The 11,240-nt window shown below is 51.6% G+C and overlaps 3 protein-coding genes across 3 annotated transcripts; 1 reads left to right on the top strand and 2 right to left on the bottom strand.

The window, feature by feature from the left end:
• Positions 1-366: 366 nt before the first annotated feature.
• Positions 367-3,079, bottom strand: K489DRAFT_385455 (PTR2-domain-containing protein). The gene is made up of 3 exons (XM_033606108.1): positions 2,508-3,079; positions 1,364-2,404; positions 367-1,301 (listed from the first exon to the last, which is right to left on the bottom strand). Exons 1-3 carry the CDS (start codon positions 2,725-2,727, stop codon positions 670-672), a joined length of 1,893 nt encoding a protein of 630 aa, XP_033454935.1. The 5' UTR covers positions 2,728-3,079; the 3' UTR covers positions 367-669.
• Positions 3,080-5,984: 2,905 nt separating this feature from the next.
• On the top strand, positions 5,985-7,050 carry K489DRAFT_328655 (uncharacterized protein; the record flags this gene model as incomplete). The annotated part of the gene is made up of 3 exons (XM_033602073.1): positions 5,985-6,144; positions 6,166-6,372; positions 6,557-7,050. 3 exons carry the CDS (start codon positions 5,985-5,987, stop codon positions 7,048-7,050), a joined length of 861 nt encoding a protein of 286 aa, XP_033454934.1.
• A 6-nt stretch (positions 7,051-7,056) lies between these two features.
• K489DRAFT_385452 (ubiquitinyl hydrolase) lies at positions 7,057-10,251 on the bottom strand. Its single transcript, XM_033606107.1, has one exon. It carries the CDS (start codon positions 9,978-9,980, stop codon positions 7,407-7,409), a length of 2,574 nt encoding a protein of 857 aa, XP_033454933.1. The 5' UTR covers positions 9,981-10,251; the 3' UTR covers positions 7,057-7,406.
• Positions 10,252-11,240: the final 989 nt, after the last annotated feature.

Genomic DNA, 11,240 nt, shown 5'->3' with positions numbered 1-11,240 from the left:
GATTCCGACATGATATCGTGAACCTCGCCGGCGGCAGCACTCGGCATCGCGCAAACCTCGATGAGACAAAACGATGCTGAAGGCAGCAATAGAGCGGACTCTCCGCAGCCCGCCGAGCCGAGCAACGCTGCGAGCTGATCAGAAATACACTCACACGAAGCGATTCACGAGATGACTAGGATTTTACACGAGGAAGGAATCGATCACAGCGACTGCAACACTCACCCGATTTCGATGTAGAGCGGTCGATCGAAGGGTAACATCCTAACCTACAGTGTAGATACAGCAAAGCAAATTCATATCGGTGTTGAAGAGTATTATCGATCAAAGTGTCCAATGCTGGCTCGTTACATAGGGTGGCTCGCGACGCCGGGAGGGACGTTAGTTGTTGGCGCAACAGGATGATGTTCTAGGAAGTATGAATGAGAGTAGTCCGTCTACTGAAACTGCATATAAATGCTCCATTCGTATGCGTCAGAGCACCTTTCCTGTCAGATCATGATGACGATACTTTTCGTCATCATGGAACTCTTCTAACTTGTGCAGGACATATTTCAAAGGTGTATCATGTCATAAACGTGTAAATCATCTTTGGAATTTAATTCGTTACTCAGAACATTGCCCCAAAATACCAACGCTTCAAGCGGAATCAGCCAAGTAGAATTATCCTCAGATCTTCTCGACAGGTGTCCTCGCAACGTCATCGCCGACGACAGAGCCCTTACGGCCTTCGTAGCTGGTGTGCTGAATCATGTTGAGCTCATCCTCGCGAGCATCAAGATCCTTCCAGGTCCACCAGAAGCCCACACCACCAATGAAGGCAAGGACAGCGACGACACCATAGTTCCACACAAGCAGAGGATCAGTCGACAAAGGCAGAAGCGCCTGTCCGATGGCCGAAGAGAAAGCCGACTGTAGAAGCTGCACACCCATGACCAAACCACGCATGTTCTCGGGCGCTTTGCTGAAAGCGTACTCCAAGCTAGAAATACTGGCGAAGATCTCGCTGAAAGCGATGAGACAGTAGGGAATGGCCTGCCACCAGACGTTGATGGGCGCGGCACAGCCCTTTTGCGTGCTGATAACGTCGGCGGCGCAGGGAGACTCGGCGTAGATGTAGTGTTGCATGACGGCGGAGGAGATCATGGCGGCGCTGGCGACGAAGAAACCGGCCGCGATTCGCTTGATCGGGGTGAAGTGGATGTGGAATTTGCGGAGGACAGGATAGACGGCGTAGTCCATAATAGGGATGAAGATGACGAGAGTGAGGGGGTTGAGGTTGTTGATGAGATCGTTAGGGACTGTGGAAGGTGATTGTTAGTAATTGGGGTATCATAGTAAGAAGGATTTGGCAGGAACAAACCTCCGTTGAGCTGCATAACAGCAGATTGCGAGGTCAAGTTGTTGGTGATCTGATTGTAGGAGAGCCAGTACAGCGGCATCCAGAAGAGGACTTTGCAAGCATCAAAACCACGAGCGACTTGCTCGACCCAGGCGTCATCGATGTCGCGCATCCATTCGGGCGCACTGGCACCGAGAGTGCTAGGCTTGACGGCATCCCAGAAACCGCCTTGGTTGTAGTTACGGTACGTGCGAACCGGGTTGATGGACCACTTGCCCTTGCTTGCCATACTCAACAGCTTGAAAGCACGGCCGAGGACGGATCCAGTCGGAGGTCGGGTGATTAACTTCTTCTTGGTGGTGATCAGGACTACCGGAGCGAGAAAGAAGACGAATGTCGGGAGTGCATAAGCAAGCCAGAAGCCGATGTAGCGCTCTGCATAAACCATGCCAATACCGCCGATGAGCGAACCAATGTTGATCATCATGTAAAAGTATAGGAAAACGCGAGAAATAGTGACGGCCGGGTCACGGATGACGCGCTCGCCCTTCTTGTCCGTAACCACATGAGGACGGGTTTCGGCAATTTGCTCGGCGAGGAGTGGTGAAATGTTTGATTTGAATCCACCTGTTCCCAGGCCGAGGATGACCAGCGCCAAGGCGAAGACTCCAAGTGCAGTGTCAGGAGAGTCCATGACGGTAGGCAGCGACGAGATAATGAGCAAAATGTGGCCGAGAATGGCGAAAGCGATCGAGCATTGAATGGTCATGTATCGTCCGAGGTATGTATCGGCAATGTAACCGCCGAAGAGCGGCATGAGATACGCCCAAAACTGGTTGAAAGTAGTCAAACCAGTAGAGGCCTGTTGACCCCGTCCCAGACCACCGGGCTGGGTGCAAGAGTCGTAATCCCATCCTGGGGCATTGTAACAGTAGTCGCTTTCGACAATGGCGCCCGTCCGTGAGCCAAATGGTCGCGGCTGTTGAATGAAGTTGACGAAAAGAGCTGTAGTTCCGTACCAAGAGAATCGCTCTGAAAACTCGACAAAGGTAATTGACATAGCTGGAGGGAAGAAACGATTAGCCCATTTGACGTGAAAAATGACCGTGGAATCAACATTTCAACGCGACTTTCACGTAATGCGTGGCATGATCTTGATTCTTACCTTGCCATGGGATCTTGCCGGAGATACGACGCAAAGTTTGAAGCTCCTCATGTGTTGGCTCCGGAAGATGCGAGTCTCCTTCCTCCGAGCTGGAGTAATTCGGAGGAGCACCACCAACATGTACATCGAGGGCACCTTTCTCGTCAGGTGCTGGGACGATACTGGGTTGACGGATCGCGGCGGCATAAGCCAGATCGTCGAGCATAGGTCCACCACTCATGATGGCAGCGCGAAGGAGCAGAGCGCTCCAAGAGATCAGAGAGGTGTTGTCTTGCGGTTCGTTGTTCTGTGACGATTGTCGCGCAGTGCCACTTGACTGCCACAACCAATCTATATAGAAATGCACGACAAGGGACAGAGAAGGGAGGACAAGAGGAGGAGGAAGAACGAGAGAGCAGTGGAACACAAGTTGGATTGAGCAGGGTAGTTATGCGATGCGGAAGTCTATCTGCGACGATACATTTTTATGAGTACCGACCGAACGATTGCCATGTGTGCGCGCGAGCTCCGGAATGACCGACAGATGTGTGCTGCTGTATTGGATCCAACTGATAAGAGAATGATGAGCAATTCGGCCTAAAATGATAATGGCAAATGCGGGCGGGCATGCGGGCACGCGATACATGGTGGCGGCACAGACAAGAAAGCTTAAACTGATTGGCACTGATTGGTGGGAAGTGGTGGCTGCATTTGCAGCTAGAAGATCTGATGGAAGCAGAAGACCTCCTCCGCCGTTGCTCTTGAGAGTTTGTTTCCGGGACCGAACCGCTTTCCTTTTTTCAGCAAATGATCGGCCGAGGGTGATCCCATTCCCACCCCGCTATCCTCTGGCAGAGGGCAGCATGAGAAGAGATTGAATCGTGACCAATAAGGTTTTCATTATCTCCTGCGAGGTAGTCAATGGAACATTGTCCGTCTCATGCCCCCAGACGGGACAGCCCTCCGAATGCAGTTGAGCCGAGCGGGGCAGCAACGGCTTTGCGCAACGGGCGAGAATGTCGGAGTCCATGCACGGTGAAGAGCACGCGACATGCGCGACGACGGTCGAGCGAGACAAGGATGTTTCTTTCGCGACTCGCCACTATCGACTAGGAGAAAGATAGGTTGGCCACGGAATGATGTTCTAAACGATGAGGCGTTCAATACGAGAGGAAGTCCGAATGACGATCGTACGGAAGCGGAGACAAGGGAGGCGCAAAAAGAGGCGGCACAGCCTAGACGCAGGATTCAAGGTTGCATCGCCGTCGTCTCTTCGTGCGCGCCGAAAGCAGTAGCTCGTCACTGCTTGTATGAAAGACGGGTCATGTAACGGTCAGATATGCGGCACTACGACCACATCTTGAGCAGATCGCCTCGGATGGAGCAAGTGATTGGTCGAGAGAGATAAAGGAGGGTGGCATCGGGGATTCGGTGGACGTGGCGCTAGAACACTTCGAAAGATGAAGTCCGTCTCTCGCATCTATCCGCCCTTCCGTCCCGCTGATCCCGCTTCGGCTCAATGTCTAGTCCGGGTAATGTGCGTATTTTGTCTTGATTTGTGCGAGCACAAACAAACCATTTGGTGGAATGCTCCATCGTGGCCGTGGGAATCGATGGTCGACGCAGTGTTTGCGAAGATCGTCCATCTCCTTTGTCTGCATCTCCTCGCCATGCGATATTCTACATTCTCGGAGAATCACCTCATCGCATCAGCCTACCTAGATAGAGTAACAAAGACAAAGCCGCCGGAGTGGTAACCTTACACGGTTCAGTCCTTCCGACAAGAACCGCGAATGAGAGCCACGGCATATGTCAAATCGAGGCATACTTTAGACGCGGAGGATCTATCCGAAAGCGGAAGGTGAGCAGCTCTTTTCTTATCGCAACTGCACCGCACCGAGTCGCTCTCCATGCGCGTGACATGCATCACAGCGTTAAGCCATGCCACTGCAGACAAAAATTCCTCAAGCAGCGTAGGGCTACCCGTAAAGTCCAAACGCATTTAGAGTCCGGGTGAAACAACCTGCCAAGGTTAGCAGCAGTAGGAAGAAGACCGAGACATGAATGATCTAGCGCAACGGAAATATTATCCGGTCATCACATAACCATATCCCCACGATAAACGTCGGCTTTCCGGTGTCTCACGCGAGAACTACGCATCGAACTAGCGGGGAGAAATAAATGCCGCTGCATAGAACACGAAGCATTATTTACACACACGATGGTGGATGCCAACATATCACAAGCTTCTCACGATTGTTGGTAAGGGTGTGCCGCGTGGCGTCTCTTATCTCTGCGGCACAGTCGAAAGATCCACTGGAATGCCCACGATTCCGCAATACCGTCCAATCCAAGTCTCAGCAGCTCATTTTCACATCAAGCTTTAGATCTGCGAACTCTCTTTGAATTCCCAGCACATTTTGCTGGTAAGGAATTATTGTTGCTGACTGTTATCCCACCAAGAGTCCGCTCAAGCGCGCTCATCGCTGGCATGGAAATCCTTGTACGTGCATTCTTCACCAAGTCAAGCAACGTGCTACGTCGGAGATTTCGAATGTGCAATTCCCAGCGCGGCCGAAGTATCTATGAAGGTTCGCCAGGTCTCGTAGCCGCATTCAGTCGTACAGAACGGCGAATGTCGGACGACCGGCATGTCGCATATCGGCGCTGAGCTGTGCGCGAAGCTAGGCAGCTTACAAGGCATGCATGTTGTCACGATGCCTTTACCGTCGACAATGCTTTTAAAACACGCTGATCTAAGAAAGCAGTGATTCATATCTCGACGCAGAAGTTATATAATCGTGCTGCTCAGTCCACGTTTCCTCGAATTTCCCAACATCTCAATCCACATTCATTATAATATCTTCTCTTGGACACAAATTGCGATGTCCAACCTTGTCGAGACGTCTACTGTCGACCAATTCAACGGCTTTCACCCTTTCAGCGATTTGCTGCCGAAGTTCGACAACATGGACGACACGAAACTCGTCGATCTTCAAGGAGCTATTCCGTCGCCACGGAATCGAGAAGATCCCCGGGCGTACCACGTTACATCTACATGGGGACTTGTTGAAGGCGAGCGATCCACGGATGTAAGGCGCGCGACATCTTTTGTTCATCGACATTGGCCGCCCTTCTGTCTGAGCAATTAGGCGCAATGGCAAGCATGTCTTGACTTGCTTGAATTGAGTGTGGACACGTCAAATGACCGTAATATGAGTGTCACTCGGCTTGATTGAGCGCGCTCAGAAGTTTTTTAGATATCTGCCAATCTAGGCAGCATTATGATTATATATGTAATATGAATGGCTTGAAGCGGCATAAGCATAGTAATGGCCGGGATCAGCTGTGTTATGTTGCGGCTTTGTTGACATGCTTGTTGACGATTAAAATCCTTGTGCAACCTCAACTATTATTACCCATCAGCTGCGGTGCACTCTTCTCATCCCACGACCGCGAAGCATTCGATCACCGAGCGCCTCATCCGCGGCCATGACCATGACAACCTCTACGCCTTGCCCAGAAGCAATACTTGCCATCGCTAATCGACTGTTCGGTCGTCCATCACACTTTATCCTAGGCACCGATTCTGCGCCTTTCTCCGGCGTCGAGTGTGCAATATATGTGCTCGAGGTCAAGAACCGTTCAAGAAGAATCTGTTTCTGAATTTTTCACGGAGCCTACACTCCTCTTATCAAACTCCGAATCACAGAAGAGATCGGAAATCGTCGGCTCGTCGACGATGCACGCATCGACTACTTCCAGCCACTGATCGCCGCGGACCCATCTGCTGATAATCCGCTTGGGACAGGCTATTTAGTGCTAGGCTGGGCGGATGGTAAGACAATGGAATGGTCCGATACCGTACCTAGCGATCTGGCCGTTCGTCAAAGAATAATGCACACTGTCGCCAATGTGACCCTGGACCTCTTACGGACTGCTCGCGCTGGTATGCGTCGCGATTGGTGACTGCACAGGTTCTCGCTTCTACTAAGACAGAAATTCCAGGAGCGACGGCGCTGGAATGAATAACGGCTAAAATCGATCGCAAATCGCTCGGGCCCAAGCAGGCACGTACAGAGGCACACCCGACGAGTGTCGGCGACAGAAAGATCTCATCACGACATACTTCATCCCCGACCTCGACGCTTCTCCTCACGTTCTCGTCCACGGCGATCTTGTGGGCGTCAAAATCATCCTCGATGACGACTCAAACGTACAAAGCATCATCGACCTTGGCTGCGCGGAGTTTCGACCGCTTCAATTTGCGGCCGAGTATCCTCGCTTCCTCGTGCACGAGCCGAGCGAAAACGACGACGGAAGTTTTACGTGGGCACGGCATGATAGCAAAATCGTGGACATTGAAGTCATGAGGGCAGATCGCGCGTTTTATCTGAGCTGTGTCGAAGCGAGAGCGAGGGGAGAAGGTGGCATAGTAGCTGATTATTATACCGCTCTGGCGCGGAAAGATGAAATCTCAAGGTTTTGGTGGTGGACTGCCGTGGATCGATTTGACGTGCACAAGGCCATGGCGGCTTGTGGCTGGCAGCCTCCTGTACGTTAGTAGGAAATTGAAGCGAGGACGACGTTCAGCCGGAGTTTTGGAAGATGCCTTCAAGGCTGAGAGGTGAGGCCAATAAGGCAATTTTTCGAGCTTCAGTCGATAGATATACCTATGCTGTTCACGTCCACCGTATCAACTCCCACGCAGTGACACCTCCCGACTAGAAACAACCACCTTTCTCAATGCACCACGGCCACGCAATGTATCCACATCGAGACTCGCCGCCAACTTCCGACGCCTTCCGCTGGTATCAAAAGAACCGACCTTCTCTTCTCTACTCAAACCTCCTGATGATACAACCCTTCAGCATGCCCAAATCCTCACAACTCCACCATCCCCACTGGCAAGCGCACTACTCAAACCCTCCTCAAAAAGTAAATATAAGCAAACTTCTTCATCTCCTCAACATCGCCTCCCAATGCCACCTTCTCATCATTGTACAAAACCCACTCCGTGCCCGCACTCCCCGCCGTAGTAGCATTCGCCGAAGTTGCAATTGTCGATGATGAAGTATTCAACTGCTGCTGGGGCGTAGGCTGAGATGGGAGATTCTCCTTGCGAACGAATGCGACGTAGTGACCTGCATGGATGCTCGCGCCTTTATGGCAAACGATGCTCTTGAGCTGGAAATTCGCAGAAGCAGTGTCGGTGGGTTCGCCGCCAATTGTTGAAGCAGCACTAGTCGGAGCAACAGTTGAGTCGGCGGCGGTCTCGTTGGATATAGTCATGGCATCGTCGTCGAAATCTCCCACTGCGTCAGGATGGCTGAAAAGCCAATCGACCGCACGTTCCATGTCTCCGCCAGTTTCCTTTAGGGCTTGACGTGCTTGGGGTGCGGAGAAGCCCATGTTCCCGAGCGCTTCGATACTATCTGGATCCACGACGGTGGCTGCAGCGCCGCCTGCAGAGGACGATTGAGCACCGCCACTACTGGAGGACAGCTGTAGAGGCGTATCGATATCTGGATCTTCCATGTGCTCGAAGAGCCATGCGGCTGCCATCTCGGTATCGGCGTTGCCTGTAGCGTGGAGAGCCTTTTCGCAGCGAACACGCGGAAAGCCCATGCTCATCAACATTTCTAAACCAGACTCATTCGGGACGAAAGCCGTATTCTGTTGTTCGGCGCCGGCGGAGCCATCATCGGGAAGCTCTTCTTCGCCCTCGATTTTGCCTTTGCATCGATAACGATCGAGATCAAGAGAGTTGTCGCCGACTATGACAGGCACATCCTGTTTCGTGGGAACCCAATTGACAATCTCAAACCTTCGAGCATTGATGGCCAGTATCGTAGGAAATGACTTGAACAATGATTGTTTGGAGAACGATTTGTGCTCACAGGAGGAACAAGTAAGCTCGACGAGTTCCGGCGCGGTGTAATCATCGAGACATTGCTCAAGCGTGACAGACTCGAACTCCGACTCGATTTTAGCATCCTGTGCAGATGGTGTCGTCATGATCTCATCCCCGCCTGGAGATTTCGCTGCAGCCTTTCTCCGAATAGGAACAGCGACCGAAAGGTTCTCCATCTCATCTTGTCGGTATCTCACCTTCTTGCAGGCCAAGCATGTCAACTTCTGCTCCATCACGAAACGAAACGCATCCACAGGGTCGTTAATGTTCGAATAGGTTCCGCTTGATGATTGCTGTGACCGTGAAATGAGCTTGAGGATATGGAGCAAGAGTTCGAAAGAGTCTTGTTGGCGCATTGAAGCGAATTCGGCATGACCACGGCCAATGAGGTGTTTGAGCATTGCAGGAGCGAGGCCGCGCTGGTGCGGAATATCATCAACATCTCCTGAGGCCATCACATCTGTATCTGGTTTACTGTATCGACCAGTGAGAAGTCCATCAGCAAGTTTCCGTAATTGTATTTCCAGGTCCTCTGCAGGCTTCTGCGGAAGCGATGACGGTTCATCATGACGAAGATATCTCTGCTCGAACTCTGGCATGGAAAATAGGGCCTGAAGTACGGATGCCAGATAGCAACTATTGCCTAAATTCTTCAAGCCTGTCAGACCTGGCCCGAATAGTGGTCGAAGTTGCCGACCATCAGCGTCTGTCATTGCGAAGTCGAAATGTAAGTTCTGCTCCAGTTGTTGCTCCGCCAAACTCTTCTCCGTCTTCACTCTGCTGGCGATATCAATGCCCCAATTAGCAAGATGTGCGACCAATTTGGGATCAGTGCGCTCCTCGTCGCATTGGTAGCAGTAAATATCGGCATTTCCGTCCGCCGTCAAAGATCCCAGCTTGACAGCCACCGCATGTCCGCTGGATGTCGTATGATCGACACCGTGATTGTTTCCACCTGAGCCACCGAACTGCCGCCGCCCACAGCCTAGGTTTCCACACGTGAGACATAGCCATAAGTTCTCATTGAGCTCGCAATCGTTGCAACGACTCAAAGCTCCGCTGGGTATCTCTCGCGCCGGCTCTTGCTCCATGAATATTGTGTGATCACACGGTTGTAGTTCTAGCTCCCAGGCTTTGACTTCTTCTTGCTGCGCAAATGTGTTGGCCTTCAACACGCCCTGGACCACCTGATCCAGCTGACCTGCATCGGACAGGCCATGAACACCGCACTCGAAACAGTGTAGCTCTGTCTTGGTGTCATATCTTTCCGCATCGGTCTCGGCCTTGATCTCCAACTTCTTCATCTTCTCCGGTGGCTCATGGTCGTCGCGTGACTTGCGTTTCCTTGAGCGCTGAATGCGAACGGCCAGTGGGTGATCGAATTGCTTCGCATGCTGTTGCCCATGAACGCGTTCGCCAGCGCAACCCCCGTTGAAGCAGTGCAGGCACACATCAAGACCGGCTTCATCGTCGGCACTGTCGAAGCATCGGGTACAGTCCTCACGATAGACCGATTCTGATGGACGAGGCGGATTTAGATGAGCATATTGCTTCAAGTGCGGACACGTGGCGCCGCCCATTTGAGATAAGTTTGAATGTTTCGATATCAACGAGAAGATCTTCGGAGCTGACAGGCCTAAGTGTAATGGTGTGAAACTCGTAATGAGAGTGTCCACGCCAGTCACGTTCGGAGACGAACGAAAGAAGCTGATTCGAGGAGGGAAGGTGCAATGATAGTGACGCTTCGTTTTTGTAGGACGTGAAGGATCACTCGGACAATTTCGATCGTTCGCCGCAACAGGCCTTGAATCCTCCAAACAAATGAAGCAGTGACGAAGCGCTCTGGATGGTATGACGCGTGGGATTGCGAGCCAGGCACGACCTGCCCGCCCTGAAAATGGGGCAACGCGGTGCGAATTTGCGCCACAGGACCCCGCTGCCGCTGGTCGAGGGGCGATCTAACAGCCTGAGGCCATCAACTCAGCCCTGCCTGGTCAACTGCATGATTGTATTTCATTCAGGCACTGGTGAATTACTGCAACTACAAAACTTCCAGTACGTCCTGGTCTGGTGCTTTTTGCTACAGAAAGGTTCATTCGGCGAGCTTACATGTCAAGATAAAAGTCTCAAAGTATTGAGCACCGCTGAAGGCAGGCCCGACGTCAATGAAGAGAGAAAAATATCTGCCAGCTCTGCTGAGCCTCAGATGCGAGAGACTGAAATCGAGAGCCTTGCGTTTGAGTTACGGTCGCTGTGAAATGCAATCACGCAAGAACATGCGCCAAAATCACGCGTGATTTCTGGCTTCGTTTGGCTCGTTGTATGAGTTGCCAAACTAAAAGTTCTGTCGAAGAGTCCGATGAGCTTACATGTGATCCACAAGAAATGTCCTTCAAATTTGTCAAGCCCAAGTCCACGAGAAAATAACATGAATGGATCAGCACGAGATCACTATGAGTGATTGGGTAACTTCCAGGCTTCCAGGTTCCATTTAATTGCATCGATTTGAGCAATATTCTCGCTTGAGTATACCAATACTACATACATCGAGCGATGTCATGTTGATTTGCTGATTTCCTCGTCGAATATCATTTTCTGAACTTGTGTTCCGACAAGTAGAGAAAAGAGACAGCACTGTGATGATCTCATACAAAAATCATTTCTAGCGAGATGAAGTGGAGCAAGCAGAGTCGTAGTGGGAGATGCGGAAGGGGGAGGCGACCGAAGACTTGTAGTCGTCTGCACGTCGATGGTGCGATCTCCCATCGACGACTTTACTCAGCGATTAGAGAGAAGGTAGCAACAGCCCATTGCCATGCATTTTCGTGCAGCCACGTACC

The sequence above is a fragment of the Dissoconium aciculare genome (genome assembly GCF_010015565.1).
Source record: "Dissoconium aciculare CBS 342.82 unplaced genomic scaffold K489scaffold_26, whole genome shotgun sequence".
Taxonomy (NCBI): Eukaryota; Fungi; Ascomycota; class Dothideomycetes; order Mycosphaerellales; family Dissoconiaceae; genus Dissoconium; species Dissoconium aciculare.
Note: the sequence above shows the minus strand (reverse complement) of the source record. Positions and strands in the feature narration are given on the sequence as shown.